Raw genomic sequence first — 22,361 nt, 5'->3', positions numbered from 1 at the left:
AGCCACCGCCAGTATTTGGTGTTATTATTGTATCGCCACAACTCTATATGTCTACTATCCAAGTCATAGAAACCAATGTCATAACCTCCTTTACCACCAACCTTATGACCCTCGATATAATCATCCAAGTAGATACAACAACAACAACCCAGTATAATCTCATTTAGTGAGGTCTGGGGAGAGTAGTGTATACGCAGAAGAGGCTGTTTCTAAATAGACCCCCGACATCCTTCCCTCCCAGAACTTCCCACCTTGCTCTTGGGAAGACTCAAACTCACAACCTCTTGGTTGGAAGTGGAGGTTGCTTATCATCAGAGTAAAGTAGATACGGTTTCCTTTATAATATTCACAAGAAGGAAGATAACTAGATGTTATTGAAATTGCGTTTAGTCCCAAAAACAACACATTTTCACCTATATTTTTTTGCTTCACACCAACTTTGACTGCTAGATTCATACATATATAACTTGAAGCGGCTTGTTTGATAATGAAGATCGACACCGGTCCCCGTTATTGTGTTATATGCCAATTCAGAGAGTTAATAGAGTCAAGAAGTTAGTTTGTTAGTATAAGGGTATATTTGTCATTTATTATGAAATGTAATTAGTTGAAAAGGGTTTAGGGGCTAGGGGAGTTGCCGGTTTCTGTCGCACTTTCAGTTAGGAGAGTAACAACAACAACAACCCAGTATAATCCCACTTGGTGAGGTCTGGGGAGGGTAGTCTGTACGCAGACCTTACCCCTACCCTAGGGTAGAGAGACTGTTTCCAAATAGATCCCCGGCATCCTTCCCTCCAAGAACATTCCACCTTGCTCTTGGGGAGACTCGAACTCACAACCTCTCGGTTGGAAGTTGATGCCTATAAAATAGGGAAATCTTGTATCGTTGGGGATTATCAAAAATAATATCATCTCGTTCCTTCTCTATTCTTCTCTTCAGTTTTCTTCTGCAATTCTTGTTCAGGAGCTATTTGCTTTGTGGAGAACGTCAGCTATTAATTGTTGATGTTATCTAATTATAATAGGTAGCTGGATTTCGGAAAGTCTAAAGATTGCTTCTTAAATCCACTTCCTTGACTTTCCATGTATCTTTTACTTCATCTAGCTAGTCTCTTCCCCTAAGGTATTGTTTACCCTAAAATCGGATAACAATTGAATTTATACGCGGTTTAAAGGACACATGATATGATTTGGTATAAATTAAGAAAAATAAATTCGTATTGAAATTGATGATAAAAGAGTAAATGCAAACGACACAAATTGAATAACCTTGGCCCTCGAGTTCAGTCACCCTTGAACCAAAAGATATTTCAATTGAATTATGAACAGAATAACAAGATAATGAAAGCTAGAAAACGACAGTATATTGCTTTGTATTGCGTGAATATGATGTTTTTACAAATGATCAGACTCCCTTTATATAGTAAGGGAGTTCTACTCTTGATACAATTCTATATGAGGTAAAAAATCTCATGATTAGCTAATTAATCGGCCTCTTCTTGATACGTGACAGGATTTCTGCGTGATCCTCGCCCGATTGCGAATATTTCGGCTTTCTGTTATTTGGCTCGGTAAGCTTCCCTCGATCTCTTTCTTACTCGATCTCGATCTTGGTCAATCTCGATCTTGATCGGTCTCTGGGTCACGAGCTCGTCAATCTAACTTTGCACCATGGTTCGATATAACACGAGGTTGAACTTTGGCCTTTCATATTTCGGTCTCGATTAGTCACAAAAGGGCAAGTTCGATTTTGACCGTATATAGATAATACTATATTGCCTAATTAAAATTATTTGGCCCATGGATAATTTACGACTAGGACTAAAATGGCCTATACTTGAGGCGTGGTTCAATGGAGAAGTTGTTTTTCTTCACCTAACTATTAGTAGCCCGTACAAATATTAATCGACGCACTTGACTACCCAACTTATAGCTAGTACGACTATTTATCATTTACTCTATGTCCCACTTTATTTGATGCAGTTATTATTTAGAAAGTCAAATTACTGTCAACCATCTAAATTCACATTGAAATTTTTATAGTTTGACCCCAGTGGCGGATCCAGGATTTTATGTTTGTGGGTGCTTAATTTTTCCTGATGTGTAGTAACTACTTAATTTTTTGGTTGGTAGGTGCTTTCTTTTCCTTTTATATCAGATACCTCAAATTTCTTATATAACTATACCTATGCTGTGTAAAGTTTAATGGGTGCTGAAGCACCTAAATTTAGTACGTAGCTCCGCCCCTGTTTGACCCTCATACTCCGAATCATCGAGCTGGAGGGAGTAACATAAAATTTGCTGCCCGAGGTTCTCCTAATTTTTGCCAAGCAAAAATCTATGACCATATATAAGAATGTCCATGGATTGTAAGAGTTACGATAGCCATTTACGTGTTGTAATAGAGGTGAGGGTTATATACGATGGTAACAGCGTCTCATTATACATAATTTCAAACCATTAATCCTATGGATTAGTAATATTTCTGGTTGATATTGATGAAAGAAAATAAAGTAGGTCATACACAAACTTTGGCATTTTCTATCATGTGGTCTAAATGACACTAAACAGAGTATATTAGTGGGTACGTGCTATGTTCCAAGCCAATAAAATCCAAGTACCATTATAAAGGAATGGCCCTCTTGTGTCTCTGATTACCACATCCCAAATTTAGCAGCCTTTAGTACCCACTCTATCTACCTCTTTGACAATGATACATGAGCTGTATCCATTTTGGGACATGTCTAAAAATTTTAGTCCCTAATTTTGTATTTGTATGAACCGATTTCCTTTTTAATTTGCCCAAAAAGAAGGGCCTCATTTCATATTTGGAAGCAGTTACACTTAAAGGTGTGGCTTAGTGGTCAATAAAGTGGATGAGAATCATGAGGTATCAGGTTCAAATCTCAGCGGAGATAAAAAATACTAGGTGATTTCTTCTCATTTATCAAAACCTTGGTGGATAGAGTTATCTGGTACCTGTTGCTGATGGGAGATGGCAGGTGTTTGAAAGCACTTGCACCCAAGGGTGTGGCTTAGTGGTCAATGAAATGTGTGAGAACCATGAGGTCTCATGCTCAAATTCCGGCGGAGACAAAAAACTCTAGGTGATTTCTTCCCATCTATCCAAACCTTGGTGGATAGAGTTACCTGATACCCGCTGGTGGGAGGTGGCACGTATCCCGTGGAATTAATCTAGGTGCGCACAAGCTGGCCCGAACACCACGATTATATAATAATACTAATAATAAATAAATAAATAAATAAATATATTTGAAAGCAGATTACTTTACAATAGATGTGCCTTATTTTGTGCCACAAATTTAAAAGTTTTCTTTTTTTTTTTAAACTCTGTGCCCAATTAAATAAGTTTACATAAATTAAATAAGGGGAGTGAAATTTGAGAAAGTTGAGTGAGTTATAAACCAACTACTGGTAAATGTTAGTTAACATAGATGATAATCTGAGTGGATTAGTGTTGGAGTCGTTCAATTTGCACAAAACTTGTAAAACTTTTTATATTGTTACTAAATAAAATTTGTAAAACGTTTTATTATATTGTTTCTAAATAAAGCATTATTTCATAATTTAAATCTATATTATTCCCTAAACAAGGATATGGGATAAAACTAAGAAAAATAAGGCACGGCATAAAATGAGATAACGACTTTGGTCTTAAATGAAGTTATGTCCATCCTTTATTTAATTCCATTTTTCTCCTGGTTAAGAAAAACAGATAAAGAATAAAAAGAGAAAAAAAAATTAAAATGCCACGTGTCATCTCAATATCCATACGACCAAAATCTTGGCTAAATCCTCAATTGGTTGTCTCAATACCAATTGGCAATACCAAACACCACATATAATTTTTAAGGCTAAGACTTACCTATATGACTATATCCATGTAATAGTTGCTTAGCATAAGTCATAACTCAGAAAAACTAAATTCACATTTCGTTGAACTCAGAATAAAACTTATCGAATTATGGGTTGCGCCTCATCGAAAAGAATAGAGGCTACCGTCGACGTCTACCGTCCACCGCCGACGAGCTTCGCCGTCTTTGATATCAACTCTATCGAAGAGCCTTGGCTCAAAGCGGGCAATAACAAGGTACTGTTTGGCATAAATTAAACTAAGATTCAATGTTAAATGAGTCGATAATACCTCACAAAGTATAAATTTTTATGTATAGATATCCTGACGTAATTTCTAATTAAGTTCACTTAACGAAAAAAATCTTTTGATGCTATTCAATGTCCCTTCCATTTCCAATTGTTTTTAAAAATATGGTTTTTATGTTGAAGTGCATTTTTTTTTAAAACTCTATTTAGAAACTAAATAATTTCTCAATTGTGGCGGGCTAAATAGGAAAGAAGAAACTAGTGCAATTATACAAATAATTGTTTTCTTGATATCTCATGTTTGGAAAATAGAGAAGTTTTAAAATGAGTTTAAGTTTTATATATCGTCAGTTAAAGAATTTTTTATACTATGAGGCATGGGCACATGGTCATAAGGGGTCACTTGACCACCCTTCGTCGAAAAATTAAGCAACATATTTAGGTACAATATTACGTTTTAGAGGTATATAACACATATTGAACACCCTTTATCGGAAATGTTTTTCACTTCTTTTAAATTTGAACACCCTTGAAAAAATTCTTAGCTTCGACACTGCTATGAGGTCACTCAACGGATATCTATGATAAACCTTTTTGAATTCATATGTTTTGGTTTGATAATTATGGAAAAGCAAATTTGCAATTGTAGGTTGCATCCGTATTTTTTATTTTTTCTTGATGATTTGACGTGATAAATTTACGTTTCAATAGGTAGAAGATGAGGAGGAACAAGAAGAGAAACAACTTGCAATAATACCACAACCAATTCTTGCAAAATTCAATGCAAATATTGATGAGAATCCTCGTTCATGGGATGAAGTTAGCAAAGCTTTAGAAGATATTAAACCAACCCTACAAAATCCTCCACCACTAAAATCACCTAAAAAACCTCTCCTCGCACTCCCCGCGCCGCCGCCGCCGCCAGCCGCCGAAGATGGCGGCGCTTCCCCTAAAAGGAGACTTCCAAGAAAAAGCTTTTCCTTTCATACCCTTGAAGAACTTGAATCCAACATTTCATCCAAAGGTTCAAAAAAACCTAATGAGTTGAAGAAAACTGAGTCCATGCCTACTTATGAAGAATATAAAAAGTTGCAAAAGTTTGGTAATAAAACAGTGAAAAATGAGTCACAAATTGTGGTTCATACGGGGAATGTACAACAAAAGATAGAATCTGAAGGGTACAAGCCAGTGAAAGAGAATATATTTTTGTTAAGAGACAAAATGGAAAGAGAAAAAGAAGGGAAAGTTCCAACTTTCATAAAATTTGACCCTTTAAGTGATTACCCCGAAAAGTGTCCGCCACATGGCGAGGATTCATTGGTTGTCTACACGACATCACTTGGCGGTGTGCGTCGTACATTCGAGGATTGTAACAAAGTGAGGCTAATCCTGGAATCACACCGGGTGGTTTTCGACGAGCGCGACGTGGCGTTGCACGGTGAGTTTCGTCAGGAATTGAAAGAGCTTCTAGGAGAAGAAGAAGACGCGAGCGTGCCGAGGTTGTTTGTTAAAGGAAGGTATATTGGTGGAGTAGAGGAAGTAGTGAACTTGAACGAGACGAGTCGACTGGGGAGAATACTGAATCGGGCGAGAGTAGAGAGGGGTGTGGGGAGGTTAGGGTGTGAAGGGTGTGGAGGGGCTAGGTTTGTGCCATGTTTTGATTGTGGAGGAAGTTGCAAAGTTGTGAATGGGGATGTTAAGGAAAGATGTCCAAAGTGTAACGAAAATGGTTTGATTCATTGCCCTATTTGCGATTGAATGAGTGTATGTATCCTCGTATGTACACATACATAAGATTTTAAGTTAGTGAACGCAAAAATGTAATTCCTTTTTTGTGAACGAAGTATAGGTGCCTGAATTGTTACACGAATGTATGCAATTACTTTGCATATATATAATTTTGTAACAAACTTTTTCATGGTTTGGGTTCAGTGTAAAGTTTTCAGTTGAATGATTTATATACTTTATTTTTGAGGTATACTCCCTCCGTTTCAATTTGCGTGAACTCATTTGACTGGGCACGGAGTTTAAGAAAAGAGAGAAGACTTTTGATCTTGTGGTCTAAAATGAGGCACGTATATTATGCGTGGCTATAAATCTTTGTGTAAAGGTAAATTGTTTCCAAACAAGGAAAGAGGTCATTCTTTTTTGTACGGACTAAAAAGGAAACATATTCACATAAATTGAAACGGAGGGAGTATTAGATTTTGTCAGTTTTATGGATTGATTCATTGACCTGCTTTCCATTGAATAAGTTTACGAGTGCTGTGGATTGAAAGGAATTGAAGCTGGAGATGCAATTCCAATTCAATTAATTTTTAAATACAAATTGATAATTGCAGTCACAAAATAATAGTTTATTTTAAGAAAAGGAAAAGTTTAAAGAAAATAAATAACATTTCTTGTAGGGCCCTACCGGGTTCGAACCGGTGACCTCTTGATCTGCAGTCAAATGCTCTACCACTGAGCTAAGGACCCCTTTGTCCTCAGCTGCTTAAAGCAAATATTAACCTTTTTAATTTTCCTGATTTGTATTAGGAATCGCTATGTTTTGAGTTTAACTTCTTAGGATGTGGTGGTTGCGTCATGTGTGTTTATTGTCAATGAGTTTTGATTATTCAACTTAGGTCTTTCTTTGTTTTTGTCAATTTTTTCTATATATATATATATAGAGATTATATTACGTATGTTGGCCCAAGGGTGGTCAACTAAACACCCTTCGCCGAAAAATTATATTACGTATAAGGTAAAATATTATTTGTTATAGATTAAAAATAGACTTTAAATACCTTTGCATAGTCCACTGGCAAAGAGTGTTTAAAATTTAAACACACTTATTGAATTTCCTAGCTTCGTCACTGTATATATGACCAAATGAAAAATATAAAACTTGATATACATGACTAGCTAATCTATTGAAGCTATAAAAAGTGATAGTTCAAATGCACCTTAGGCTTTTGTACTTCAAGTAAACACATATATAAGAGATTTTATTTTGATTAATTTATATAGTTAAAAGTCTGCTAATTATTATCAATCGAGTGGCCAACTAAACTGGTAAAAATAGCACGGGTTAGTCAGTTTTCGAACTTATCATTCAAAAATAGACAGCGTTTGTAAAGTCATTGAAAAATAGCCACTATTTTGCTGCAACACGGAAAATTCAAACATAATAAACTGAAGATCGATACACCTGTGTATGAACTTCCAGCATATTATGCTGGAACTCCAACACACGGAAAGTTCCCACATAATATACTGGAGATTGGAGCACCTCTGTATGAACTTCCAGCATATTATACTGGATCGATATATTATACTGGAGTTCTAGTATACTTATGCTGGAGTATTTTCAGCATAATCACTGGCTATGTATCTTCAAATTCTACTTTCAATACTCGTGATATAAGGCTATAATTCTATTTCTTTATGGACATCAACAGCCACAACAGACTAAAAGCTTGATCTTTCTTCCTTTTCTATTTGGACTGTATTTCCAATTCAATTTGATATGAATTTACTATATGAATCCATTTAGAAAAGACTGGGGCCAAATACTTCTACAAAAGAAATCATTATTCCACATTCTTCATCATAAATCGGCAAACTTTTCAAAAGGTACTATTCCCTCATATTATTATATTTTTAATTAACTTTATTATTTTCTTTAGAGATTTTCGTGTCAACTATCAACTAAGTTGTTTTATTATAGCTTATCGGTCTTGATATCCACTACACGTGTAGTGTTTGTTGGCTTTCAGTGGGTTCAAATTGATTCAATTTTTAGAAAATAATTTTCTCTTATATTTTTACTATCGTTATTGCATGAGATAAATATTAAACCAAAAACCTAAAAAATACATATATAATTTTTTTGCAAATAATTTGAAGTTCCTGAGATAGTTTCTAAGGTAAAAAAAGATTTACTAAAGGTTACAGATAATTTTAATTAATTCTATGTGTCTAAAATATTGTGGATTTTTTTTTCTGTTTGGTAATAATATTATTTATAAAGCCAAAAGTTGTCCCTACATTACTCTTTGAATCACTCTATTGCACTAGATTATTTTGATAGCTTTGTTCTTATCGGTTAGACCTTAGCTTCTAACTCTTTGTTTGAGTATGTTTTTAGAGAGAAAAAAATAAATTTTAAACAAATAGTCTAAAAGAAGCCATTAAAATTTCGGTGAAATGGCCGCATAACTCTAGCTATTTGTCCGTAAAAAAAGGAATTGGAGAAATATCTTTTACCATTTATACTATAGTTAATGAATGCAAGAACCACTTTTCAACCTCCAAATTTTACGAAAATTTTCTCTTTTGAAGATGAAATAAAATCATAGATGGAAAATTCGAGTTGTTTCTTCGTGTTTGAGAAGATTTTGCAATAGACCTTTGAGGATATTTATATATATAAAATCTTACATGTTCCTTTTCACATATAGTATTATTATTATTATAAAAATACGAATATAATGTCGGTATACAAAAAATAATCTTATAATATTAAACATAATAACTCATAATAAAATGACATAACCGGAATTCTAGATATTAGCCTTATAATCCTATTAGTTTTAGGACATAATACTATACGTTACGAATCTTACATGATTACCTTTAGGAATCATATTAGTATAATTACTTTCCGGTTGTCTAATTCATATAAAATTGAACAAGTAAATATCTTTAATCATGTAATCTTATTGCTTTTAGAATATACTTCTTAAAAATTCTTATTACTAATTAATTTGAAAACGTATTATAATGCCCTATTACTAATTTAATTTGAAAATGTATTAAATTGTCCAAATCCATTTTAAAAAAAGAGAGCCTATATTATTATAAAGGCATAAATACAATATTAATATATTAAAATAGCCCTAAAAAATTAAACGGAAGAACTCATAGGGAAAGGACATAACTGCAATAACTTATTTATTGGATTACAATACCTTCTATGCTAATTTTAATATTTAAGATTTTAAAATTAATAAAATTTTATCTATTAAATTCTTATTAAAAATATATAGGAAGGTTTAATAAAATTAATTTCATAAGAATCCTCCATATTGGCAATACATTACCACTCCATAATATTCAATACCAAAAAAAAAAAAAGTAATACTAACTAGACGGCATGAAGAGTTGAAATTGAGAAAAACAAAAAATACCCTCGAGATAATATATTTTTATATTATATTTGAACTATTTTTCTAAAAAAATAATACTTTTTAATTAATTTTTGTTTAATATTAAAAAATAGCCAATTATTAAACAACAACTAAAAAAATATTTACGACTATAAATGTGTGAGAAAAAGAAAAAAATGGTTGGTAAGAGTCAATACTACTAATAATTCTACAGACATAAAGATGTAAAGTGAAATGTCGTGTCATTTTTTTACTCTTTGAAAATAAAATTTATGATGGATAAAATTATAATTATGATTAAATAAACAAGAGGAACTAATATTAAGATCTAAATCAATATAAAATAGATATTTTTTTATTTTAAAACCAAATAATTAAATCTTTTAATTAATTATTTAGCAAACAAATCCAATTCAATTATTTTTTAAATTCGTCATATGAGTAAATTTCTTATTCAAGTTAAAAATAAATCTTAGGGTAAATAAATTTATTCCATAAAAAGAGCGTTAGAGCAGAAAGTAAAAAGTTTAGTATATTATTAAGAATTAAAATACTATACAAATATTAGGAAGCAATTCTGAATAATAACAAGCTGTCAAGACTATATTATGAAGAGTCGACTCAGCTATAACGAGATTATTCTTTGTAGATGTCTCCGACAAAATCGAAACAATATTTCTATGTTATGCATTACTTACAAATATCTTATCAAGAGGCATGACATTGTTAGCAATAATAGCAAGTGATGTACCAACAATGATTTTATTGTGAGGCCACTCACTTTAGATTTGATATACCTCTTCAAACAACTTAAATAACCATTACAAATATATCAACGCAGAGCAATGTTGCTAAATTTATAAGGAAAGCAAAATTAATAATATGGGATGAAGCACTTATAGCTAAGTGTCAAACGATCAAAATAAATTTTAGAGATATATTGGATATTAATGAACCATTTGGTGGTAAATTAATGGTTTGGGAGGTAATTATGTCAAGTACTACCAGTATTTCCAAAATCGACAAGAGCAGAGACTATAAAAGCTAGCTTGTCAAAGTTATAATTCTGGCCTCAAAGAAATATAAAGTAAGAACAGATTCAGTATACAATGTCTTCTTGCTTCGTGTCGGAAACGAAAAAAAAACATCCAATAAAAGATGATTTGGTCTTTCTAAACACTTGGTTATCAATCTCAATGGTAATAGTAGTGCATTTAATAAGAGAACTATTTTCATCATTAGATTAAAATACAAATGGTGCAAATCGCGTGATAGAATTAAAAAGATATCATATCTTAGTTAGTAGAAATGAATATGTTGATCAACTAAATAAAAGGTTGATTGCAAAATTTTATAGTAAAAATAAAATATTTTCTGTTTTGACTTAGCAGAAAATGACACTAATAACTACTACCAAGAAGAATACTTAAATACTTTAATATCAAATGGCCGTTAACTATACATGTTTAATTTGTTGTCAAGTTTATTATTTTTTACGTATGTTAGTGTCGCCATATATATAATAGATTAAGTTAAAATTGATCTTCCATTGTATATAGGTTTATCTTAAAGAAATATATGCCCGTCATGCTACTGAAATACTTAGATCACCGAATAGCTTATGTAATAGCACACAGATGGTATATAGAAGTTTTGACAATAACGTCACACATGCAAAAATTATGATACTGATCAATGTGCTTCTAAGTATATTCTTATCCTTGAATTTAACTTTCGTCTTCTGAAACTAAAGAATATCTTTTTTAATTTGTATGAAAATAATTTTTAGTATATTACTGTTTTGCAAATATAATAAATAAAGCACGAAGACAAACATCCTAAATATTGGACTATATTTGCCGCAATATATTTTCTTGCACGAACAAATGTATGTTGTACTTTCAACAGGAATATCAAGATTGACAACAAGAGTTTTAGTTAAGGCAGAGCAATCAAAGCATTGGGAGGAAACATACACAAAAAATATTATCCACAAATAAGTGTTCATTAAGATATCATCACATTAAATACTTTTAAACTATAATACATAATTATCTAACTAACATGACAAAATTGATCAGTTGTGTAAATTTTAATGATGTCTTTTTATTTTAAATTCATGTCTTATGTTAATGTAATAATATTTTTCGTCGTTTAGATGATATTTATATTATTATACATAAAATTTCTCTCATTAATTAAATTTTATTGTTCCTTCATATAAATAAATATTTAAATCATCACATACCATTATTAACGTGCGACGCACGTACATATATGTTTGTTTTGATCGAATCCACTAACTTTTGCTCAATTAATATATATATATGTTAAAAAATTCATTAAATATATATACATACTAGATTTAGAATTGAGTTATTAGCGTTTACAATCGTCCTTCTAAAACTTAAAACCCATAAAATTAAAATCTTGTCTACTCATGTTTCTAACATGTCAAAAGCTCATTGAGAAATGTCACAAATTACCAACCATGTGAAGGTGACTACCACTTGTTTACAGCCTCAATGCTCGGGCTAATACATATGAACTTGGTCCATTAATTATTAATGGAGAGATTAGTATATTACATTCCATTAATTTAAATGATATCGAAATTAACGAGAGTAAGTTCAGAATTAAAAAAATTTAAATTTTATGTACTGGCAAATAATCATATACTAGTAACATTTTTTTTTCACCAAATTTACAAACAAATACACTATCATTACTGTACTGGTAGTTTTACACAAGTAATATGTATTTTTAGGAGATTCTTTCTTCTCTTTGATGATAATTAATTCTTCCTTTTAAGATCATTCGAAGAATTTTCTAACATCAGATAGATTTCCTTAATAAAGTACAAAAATTGATTGGTCATATGAATAAAGTAGGGCAAGTTACACATTTAACTGATTGACCAAAAATAACTATATTCGTTAGTCAAATATACAAAAAATTATACATTGATTATTTATATGTGATGATACTATACGTTAATATACATAATATATATAAATAAATATATATATATATATATATATATATATATATATATATATATATATATATATATATATATATATATATATATATATATATATTTATATATATATATTACTATTATTTTAAGAAACATCTATACAATATATTGTTAAAAGGGCTATTCATCATTTATCTCCCAATAATTCGTCATATTGTAAGGGATTTCTTCTCCGATTTTGTAATTATAATAAAACCTAGCATGTAGGACATTTTTTATATACTGATAGTATATTAAATTCGTACAACATTAATATAACTTAATATGTATAAATGGTTATTTACTATTTATATATTCTAGGTATATCAATTACTTATTATTTCCTTCAACTGACTTGATTGTGTATATTTGTTTTTACACTACATAGAATTTAAACACGTCGATTATTGTCTAAACTTTTTTTTTTATGTGTTAGCTGATCACGCCCAACTATGCCTTATAAAAAGGACTAAGCGATCGTTGCAAATATATTCCGGTTAATAAGTCCGAAGTCGAATCCCATAGGGAATTAACCTATTAAACACACCTACAAAACTCGCACAAATTCACGTAATCAATCTTCAGCAATATTTAAGTAACAAATTGGATGTTTACTAATTAAATATCACGTAATGAAAATGCAATAATTAATAACTAACTACGAACGGGTTGTAGACAAGAATTAGAATGATCTAAGGCTATGATTTCCCCTATTGTCGGAATCCTTTCCGCTACGTTTTCTATAAATTTACCTAAGTCTTCTCTACCGATCATGAGCGCTCTGAGTGTCGTAATTTTCTCCCGAGTAACTACCACAATTTACTCGACATATTCTCCCGAACTACGCTAGTTGGCCTTAAGTACGGGTCACTCGGATCGCACCAAGGTTTCGTTATTCCTAATCTCACTTTTAAACCTTCCGTATTGATCCCTCGTAGTAACAACATCCCAAATATTTTGCATAATTAAATTACTTAACAAATAGAGAAAATACTACGGCAAATTTATATTAACATAACAGGAAAATTATCCTCCAATAGGTTCCATCAAAACCCTAGATTAGGAGTTTAGCTTCCCAAATATTTTGCATAATTAAATTACTTAACAAATAGAGAAAATACTACGGCAAATCTATATTAACGTAACAGGAAAATCATCCTCCAATAGGTCCCATTAAAACCCTAGATTAGGAGTTTAGCTACTCATACTCCTAGTAACAATGTCCCAAATATTTTGCATAATTAAATTACAAAGTAAAGATGAAGGAATGAAGAACTTGATGATTCTCTCCTCCAAAAATTGTTCCAAACGTCTTTTCCTTGCCAAAATAGTCTCCCTAGGTTTAAGATATGTCAAAAGTCCTCAAAATAGCGTTTTTACATGTATTTATACCAAGTAGGGTTGGGCTCAGATGAAACACATTTTCCTGCGCGAAATAGGACTCTCGATCTATAAAATTTGCACAGGCGCGCCGCACCATGCGGTGCGGTTGTGGACTTCATCAGCGGACATCAACTTTTCTTGTCAGACCAGTTTTACACTGTTGCGTCGTGCCCTGCGGCGCGGCAGTGTAAATTCCTCAGAGTAAAATTATTTCATCCTCTTTTGACATCTAGACTTGGTACACGACCTTCGAACACGATCCCGACTTAATGTATTGGGCTTTTACTCACACTTTAAAGCTTTAAATTGATCGATTTAGCTCCAAATTAAATTTTGAACTCGGGATCACTTCCCGCAAGCATAAAACACGTACTAAGTGTAATTCACTATCATTTAAGCTCATACACATATAAAAATACAGTAATTAGTGTGCAATATTACGGCTAAAACACGGATTTCTAGCCTAACATCATTAACCTCTCTAGAGTAATTGTAATTGTGATCTATTGACAAAAACTTCAACGATGCATTGAAACATATTAGCAAAATGAACATTCTCTCTATCAGGAAGACTTATTACTTCTTTTTTGTAATTTGATAAAAGAATTTGTATTATCCTAAACTTGTTGATTTTATGCAAAATGTCCTGGATAATCATATAGGAGTATAATTAAACAACTGTACAAGGTTTAGAATCATGTTCGTTTATTTTTTGTCTTTCCTTGTTAATTTTGTAATCATTTTTTGTAAAAGTTGTAATGGACATTTTAACACCAAATTCATTATCGATCTTAATAAGAATAATAAATAAAGAATATGTTTTTTTTTTTTTTTTTTTTTTTTTTGCATTTGTATATGAAGTAAATTACAAATTTGATACACATTATTTAAAACAAAAGTACACACAGAAATTATCTCATCAACTTTACATGCCCATTTTAACGTTGGTTTTGGTGACCAACCAATATGTTCAACAAAATTCTAACAAATCAAAAGTGCCATTTTCAAAATAATAATTCACATGACACCCGAATACACTATACATTACACCAAACTTAGAGAAATCTCTAATTCGATGATCAAGTTTTATACATTGACAATGTAAATTTTTAAAATAAATGTGCAGTGTAATACTATGTGATAATATATTAGTTACAATTTTTATTAGGTTATCAATTACTAATATTTATTATAAATTTTTTTTTTATAATTACCCAATTATAAGTAGAGTCCGGAACCTTTTTATTATTTTTTTGGACAAAAGTTACGTAAATATGTGTAAAAAAAAGTTACCTTTATATATAACGCCAAAACACACCATGCTATACCTTAACGGTAACTTTTGCCGTTGCGTGGTGTGTTTTCACGTTATATATACTGACATTTGACTGGCACGGGTGCTGTATTTTTACGCTATATATAGCCCAGTGAGGCCCAGTAGCACCAAACTATCATGAATAATTATGTGTGTCAAATTCAATATTTTGATAATTTTGTGTGTGTTTGTTTTATAATTTAAATTCATAATTATTAATTATTTAATTGTACAAAATATATATTTTCATCTACCAATATAAGCAATACTTAAACTATAGGGATTCTACGCTAAAATACTCTACATTTTACTACGCTAAAAGGTTCTATATTTTACTACGCTAATAAATAATCTAAACTAAATATAAACAAAAAATACATTTTAATCACATAACATTCACAAAAATACATATAACATACTAGTTTCGCAAAAATAAAACACAAAACGACATGGAAATAGTAATATCTAAATCCTGATATTAACAAAAAAAATTATTTCTCAACTTTAAATTTTTTTAGAACACTAATATCTAAGTTCGGATAAATATAACATACTAGTTTCGCAAATAAAACACAAAATGACATGAAAACACATTCAATCAACTAATAAATATGCATTATTATATAAGTTTCGACATAAAATAAATCGAAATACCTCGATGTAGTGTTTTGTGTGAAAATTTGAGTCCGAAAGAGTGAAACCACAATAATACGATGCTCTACTACGATGTGAGACCTACGTTCTTAACGTTTTGTGTGACGGGTAGGACCCACAATTTTTTTTTTAAGAAGACGATGAGGAGGGGGGACCAGAAACTGCTTCAAAGTAAAAACAAATTGGGGAGGGATCGTTCTGGTCGGGGAAGAAGATGAAGGGGATTATTTAATTTGGGGTATAGCTTATATAGCGTACAAATACAGCATGTTATACCTGTGTCAGCCAAATGTCAGTATATATAACGCGAAAACACACCACGCTATACCTTAACGGTAAAAATTACCGTTAAGATATAGCGTGGTGTATTTTGGCGTTATACATATAAATGTAACTTTTTTTTATACCTACTTACGTAACTTTTGTCCAAAAAGATAATAAAAAGGTTCCGAACTCATTATAAGTACACTGCTTGTATAAAAAGAATTAAATAACCCGTGCATAGAAGTTAAACTGTTAAATCAAATGCCACTGCCAACTACCACCAAAGTCTCATTTATTTGGAATTGACCCACAAAACAAATATTCAATTCTACATCACCAACGACTAAGTCTATTTTCCAAATGAAGTGCCGTGAAAGAAGAGCTGAACCATTTTCCTTTTCTAGGTTGTGACATTTCAACCAACTCAGCTTAAATATTGAATTAATCATTTGACCCCTACACCTTTTTGTTCAATTATTCCACAACCAAATACATAAACCATTTTCATGTTCCTTAGGATTTGTCGAGGAAACACTATAAGCCAAAAAAAAAAAAAAACCTACTATGCCAACAAATATTTCTTCCAATTAACGTTGTGATCAGTGGCGAAACTAAGAATTTCTCAAAGGGTGTTCAAATTTAAAAAAAAAAAAAGTGAAAATAATTTCCGTCAAAAGATGTTCAGTATACGTTATATACCTCTAAAACGTAATATTATACGTATATACACAGTGTAATTTTTCGACGATCATGTGGCTTCGCCTCTGATTGTGATTACTTATGCTTGAGTCTAAGTTGTGTACGTGGACAAAAGAAAAAAATTCACATAATCATATGATTTTTACTTTGATTAAATGAAATTATCTAGCAAACGAGATTAATAACCTAAAATATTAAATAAGTATCATATTATATTATGTAAAAAAAAACATTTGATGGCGTAAATTTTGCACATTAAGTATTACTGGTGAACCGTCCATATAAATCATATAAAGAAAAAACAAATAATGGTATAAAGAAAAGCAAATAAGCTAAATTTCACTATTAAGTTGGGTGGTTCATCTATTAAGTGATTAATTGATTCACATATCATTGGATATGATATTTTTGAGATGCTTTATCATGTACAGGAATAGCAAATTTAAAGGATCCATTCAATTTTTACATCTATCTTAATTTTCACGTTGGATAAATATTTATTAAAAAAAATTATGCATAAATGTTAAGGGGTATTATCATTTTTAGCCCGCGTAAAAAATTATTTATATCTGGTAACCGAAAAATATATAAAATTTGTATAATTTTTGTATAAAATATGAAAAAGGTACGAAGTAGCTCGGTGTCTCTGCTGCTACAGTGACAATTACAATGGGAAGCAAGGCTATACAAAATGTATGTGTGTGTGTATACATATAAACGATAAATATTTATAAAAAAATGTATGCATAAATGTTAAGGGTATTATCATTTTTAGCCCGCGCAAAAAATTATTTATATATGGTAGCCGAATAGTGTATAAAATTTATATAATTTTTGTATAAAATATACAAAATGTATGTGTGTGTGTGCATATATATATATATATATATATATCGGCTATTATTTTTACAATGACTATACATTGTCATTTTCTCAAATGTTAATTTGTGTGAAATAAACCTAAATTAGAAAGCTTTAACTCTGGATATCTCGCTAAGAATTTGCACTTGATCTTCTCTATCTTTTTCTGTAAATTGTAATAGACATGGTAAAAACTTATTACATCAAACTAATAAGTACGTAACATATATTTATAAATAAATTCATCTCACTCAATCGTGATTAATACATAATGTTTTACCTAATAAATCACTTAATCAAGATAAATTAATACAATTTGATGTAAATATATTATGCGAGAGAATAACCGATGCAATTGGATATAAACACCGAATGCAAGTAATTTTTTTTACTCCTCAATTTCCTAGAAACTCGTTGGTTAACAGTATCCTCTGAAGTGTCCAAAGCGGAGCAATAAGAGGAATAGCCTGTTTGGCCGAGATTCTCAAAAATAAAAAGTATTTTTTTTTAAGTAGAAGTGTTTGACCAAATTTTTAGAAAAAAATATTTATGGAAAAAAACACAAGCAATTTTGGATAAGCAAAAATAGATAACTTCTCACAAAAAGTACTTTTTGACAAATACTACTTAAAAGTAATTTTTAAAAACAATTAAATACCAATTATCGCTCAAAGTACATTTCAAGTTAATTAGTAAACTGAGGTTTTACAGTTTGACCAAACAGGCTAGAAGACTAATAGTCTCTTTGGCCAAACATATTTTCGGCCAAAAGTGCTTCTTTTTGCCAAAAACACTTTTAACCAAAAATTGAGGTGTTTGACCAAGCTTCTGGAAGGAAAAAAAGTATTTTTGAGGAGAACAGAAGCAGTTTTGGAGAAGCAGAAAAAAGTAGCTTCTCTCCAAAAGCACTTTTTTAAGGAACACTTTTGAGAAAAATACACTTAAAAATAATTTTTTAAAGCTTGACCAAACACTAATGCTGCTCAGAAGTACTTTTCAAACTAATTAGCCAAACACAAACTGTTCTCACCAAAAGTACTTTTGAAAAAAAGGAGCTTAAAGAAAAAAAAAAGGACTTCTCAAATTAAGCTGATTTTTGCAGCTTGGCCAAACGGGCTATACGTAGCAACTAAACACCGAACAATAAGATGATTATTAAGAGAACAAAACATAAATATAAGTTGTTTACTCATATTAACTCCTTATTATGCAGCAATTCCTGCTGATTACACAAAACATAATATTAATATTAATCTCCACACAAAAAGTGTTCCTCCAGATCATATGTTTTGCATATATATATTTATATATATACAGTAAATACTTTCTTGTTTTATGCTCTGCAAACTCTTCAGTATACTAGAAGCAAATTCCTCTATATATCCTTCTCTTTCATTCTCTGCTGGAATGCAAGAACTATACATTCATTCAGTTCTTGTTCTCTTCAAAAATGTCCAGAAGAGAGAGGGCCTGCAAAAACACAAATCAAAGTGTTCATGTTAAGCAAAGATTTCGTTTACATTTACGTGGAACGATCGATCGATATTTAGGGTTTAGTCTTGTCAAGAAGATGATAATCACCTCTGGAACATTTAACTCGAGGCGGAATTTAGGGCCGTCATAGTGGTGAAGAATTGGCCTGAATGAATCCTCTTCGAGTGGTTCGCAAACTTTCCTTGTCACAACACGAACCTGTAAGCAAGAAGTTATAAGTCGAGATCCCCAGAAAGGAAGAACCACAAACAAACAACTGAATCATTCGTATGTAGATTGATTTCGATACACACTGTATAACTTTGAAGAACTCTAGTAAACATTTTCATAATCGAGAAATCCCCTACGGCTACTGGTGCACGGGTTGTAACTTGGTGGAAAAAATGAACCCCTCCTCCACCCCTTTCAACTTAAATACCATACTTTTTTGTAGCGCTACACAAACCCGTGGTGTTTGCCCAACCCTCACTATGCGTCTAGACCAAAGTCCTGCGGCTCAACTATGCTACTATAGTATGCATCTAATTTTGAAATCTTCTTCAAGTTGAACCAAACACAGACTACGTAACTTTAATATGGTAAACCGAAACAAAGATGGTAGGCGAAGTGTAACAATTAACATTTGATGACAGTCCAATATCCAAAACAAATTATGTGCGGAAGGTAATATCATTCAGTAACTTCCTCTCACCTGAGCAGGAAAGCGAGATTCACCAGGGTTCTTCTTGTCCTCCCAGGCAGACGGATCAATATTCGACCCACCAAAGCTTGCAGCCTGTAGTGGTTTATGTATTAGTTCGACCAAACAAAAAAAGAGAATAATGTGATAGTCCTACAAAATTCATCCATTTCCCTTCAACCATGTAATACAAACAGAAATACAAACCTCAAAAACTCCGTGAAGCTGATGGGTCGAGTAGTTGTAGAGGAACAGAGGCAACCCAGGGGTTATTTGTCGAACTGAGTCCCTGTAACGAGGCGGCAATCCTGACATATAATGGCAGTAGATGATATTAGACAAAAGAACAAATCTTGATGGAGATAACAATCTAAATTCCACTTATGAATAAAATAGCCTCATTTCTAAACTGGTTGAATTCGATTTTTGAATCCTATATATATTAAACAGAAGCACAAATCTTAATGGAGCTAATAATAGTGTAAATTTCACTGATCAACGAATAAACTAGCCTCAATTCTAAACTGTTTTGAGTCAATTAAAGAATCCTTATTAAACAAGGACAACAACAACAACGACAACATACTCAGTAATATCCCACGTCGTGGGGTCTGGGGAGGGGGAGGATAGTGTGTACGCAGACCTTACCCCTACCTTATGAGGATAGAGAGGCGGTTTCCAATAGAAACTCAAGAATCCTTATTAAAGGAAGCATAAATCTAATTGGGATTAACAGTGTAAATTCCACTATTTAATGAATAAATTATCCTCAATTCTAAACTAGTTAAGAGTCAATTACAGATTCCTCTATATTAAACAGAATCAAATCTTAGGAGCTAACAATGTAAATTTATCTGATCAATTAATAAACTATGCCTTAATCCCATATTTTTGTTTGGTTATATGAATCTTTTGTATTAATTCTGCTATATTCAGATCCACTTCTCCGAAACCAATACTGCTAAAATAAGGAAACCCTAAATTACCATCAGATAATCCTATTCCTCTTGAAATCCTAAATATTTTTTTTTCCCATAGACTGAAATTAGGAATTTCATAAGCATCTCCAAATAATCTAATACTATACTCCATTTCCCTTTGTCTAATAATCAAACTAAAATTACAATTCATAGCTGTAAAGATTCAAACTTTAACACTATCAACCTATTCCTAGATAAAGGAGAATATATCTAGACTAGAATAACTTAATCTCTCAATTCTAAAAAAAATCTTTAGCAATTGACTCTTATCATTCCTTCTAAATCAGGCAAAAAAATCTCATCCAAAATAACTTAATACCACCAATTGGTAAATTAAAACAAAAAAACTTAAACTAAAATTACAATTCATAGCTGTAAAGATTTAATCTTGGACACCATCAACAAATTTCTAGATAATAAAGAGGAAAAAAATTTAGACAAAAGTTGCTTAGTCTACTAATTCTTCAACAAAATATTTAGCAATAGCCTATTAAATCAGGCAATAGATCCATTCAAAATAACTTAATTCCACCTATTGATAAACAAATTCTTAACTACAAAAAACACAGTAAAATACCAATCAAGAAATAAAAATAACATAAGAACTTACCAAAGAGCTCCCTTTTTAGATTTTCAGCCATAGTATCATTGTTGCAAACAAAAATATATCCACCAACAGTTTCATTTCTTGGCAAAGATTCAGCTGGTGGCAAAGTCTTAAACCTTTTATCAACTCCATTCTGTTTTTCACCATTAATATCCTTGTTATTACTCTCTTTATTATTACTCTTATTATTCTTCTTCACACTTTTATTATTCCCATATCCAAACTCATCTTCACCACCACCTTTTCCAAATTTCTTATTTAATACACCCTTTGTATTCACAGCAATATTGTTAATACCTTTACTATAATTAAAATTCAAACCTTGGTTTGAATATATCCCTTTATTAAACCCACCATTTAAACCAAAATCAAGAACCCCTTTTCCGGCAACTCCACTTCCGGCGCCGGTAGCCGCCGATGGGTCGGCGATTTTCCAACCGTCGTTGCTAAAAAGATTGTAATTTGACTTGTTGGGGTTATTACTAACAGTTGAAGAATTGTTGTTGATGTCACCGCCTACTCTTATATCAAAATTTCTTCTTTCTTCAGGTTTTCTGGAAATATAATTATTGCTCCAAATTGAATCGTTTAAACTGAGATTTGCTAAGTTGTTGTTTTGTAAACGGAGTTGATCACTGAACTGCCAGAAAGATGATTGATTGTTATTCTCCATTTTTTGTATAAATATAGAAACTTTTTTCCTTTTCTTGAATACCCAAATGAAGAATTTGTGTAAAGTTTGAGTCTTTGGTTGTGAAAGAGTTGGGAGTTTTACTTACAGAGAGAAATGGTGTTTTTGAGAGGAGAAAATGGAAAAGGTAGATGGGTTTATATGGAATTTAGGTGTAATGGCGTTGAGGAAATTTCCTAGAAAATGAGGTTGGTGGGGGTGGGGGGGAGGGTGGGGGTGGGTGGGGGTGGTGTGGGGGGGGGGGGGAATTGCGTGTGAGATTGTCAAAGGAGAGTGTGGAAAAGTAAACAGTGGAAAAAGGAAAAGGCAAAGAAATTTGATGGAATCCAAAGAAGAGTGAAGTACTACGTACTGTCAAGGATTTATGTATAATTTTCTTTTCCTTTTTTATTTACACGTTACATATTATGTCAGTACTATTTTATCGAATAGTCAATTAA

The 22,361-nt window shown here is 31.6% G+C and overlaps 2 protein-coding genes and 1 non-coding gene across 3 annotated transcripts; 1 reads left to right on the top strand and 2 right to left on the bottom strand.

Moving 5' to 3' along the window:
* The first annotated feature begins 3,860 nt into the window (after positions 1 to 3,860).
* On the top strand, positions 3,861 to 6,100 carry LOC107786584 (uncharacterized). The gene is made up of 2 exons (XM_016608088.2): positions 3,861 to 4,111; positions 4,834 to 6,100. Exons 1-2 carry the CDS (start codon positions 3,986 to 3,988, stop codon positions 5,878 to 5,880), a joined length of 1,173 nt encoding a protein of 390 aa, XP_016463574.1. The 5' UTR covers positions 3,861 to 3,985; the 3' UTR covers positions 5,881 to 6,100.
* Positions 6,101 to 6,528: 428 nt separating this feature from the next.
* TRNAC-GCA (transfer RNA cysteine (anticodon GCA)) lies at positions 6,529 to 6,600 on the bottom strand. Its single transcript has one exon. It is a non-coding gene; the product is annotated as a tRNA-Cys (tRNA).
* Positions 6,601 to 18,641: 12,041 nt separating this feature from the next.
* On the bottom strand, positions 18,642 to 22,076 carry LOC107786583 (DCD domain-containing protein NRP-B). Its single transcript, XM_016608087.2, has 5 exons — positions 21,234 to 22,076; positions 19,851 to 19,951; positions 19,656 to 19,739; positions 19,052 to 19,162; positions 18,642 to 18,940 (listed from the first exon to the last, which is right to left on the bottom strand). The coding sequence occupies exons 1-5, from the start codon at positions 21,901 to 21,903 to the stop codon at positions 18,899 to 18,901; spliced, it is 1,008 nt and encodes a 335-aa protein (XP_016463573.1). The 5' UTR covers positions 21,904 to 22,076; the 3' UTR covers positions 18,642 to 18,898.
* Between the last annotated feature and the right edge of the window lie 285 nt (positions 22,077 to 22,361).

Source organism: Nicotiana tabacum, chromosome 1 (genome assembly GCF_000715075.1).
Source record: "Nicotiana tabacum cultivar K326 chromosome 1, ASM71507v2, whole genome shotgun sequence".
NCBI classification, from domain to species: Eukaryota; Viridiplantae; Streptophyta; class Magnoliopsida; order Solanales; family Solanaceae; genus Nicotiana; species Nicotiana tabacum.
Note: the sequence above shows the minus strand (reverse complement) of the source record. Positions and strands in the feature narration are given on the sequence as shown.

What these genes read in the sequence shown, in the direction of transcription:
- LOC107786584 (XM_016608088.2), top strand. Translation starts at nt 3,986, where the DNA reads ATGGGTTGCGCCTCATCGAAAAGAATAGAGGCTACCGTCGACGTCTAC. An exon ending in TCAAAGCGGGCAATAACAAG is followed by an intron (nt 4,112 to 4,833) that starts GTACTGTTTGGC and finishes ACGTTTCAATAG; the next exon opens with GTAGAAGATGAGGAGGAACA.
- LOC107786583 (XM_016608087.2), bottom strand. Translation starts at nt 21,903, where the DNA reads ATGGAGAATAACAATCAATCATCTTTCTGGCAGTTCAGTGATCAACTC. An exon ending in AGCTTCACGGAGTTTTTGAG is followed by an intron (nt 19,740 to 19,850) that starts GTTTGTATTTCT and finishes AAACCACTACAG; the next exon opens with GCTGCAAGCTTTGGTGGGTC. An exon ending in AATCTCGCTTTCCTGCTCAG is followed by an intron (nt 19,163 to 19,655) that starts GTGAGAGGAAGT and finishes TCTTGCTTACAG; the next exon opens with GTTCGTGTTGTGACAAGGAA.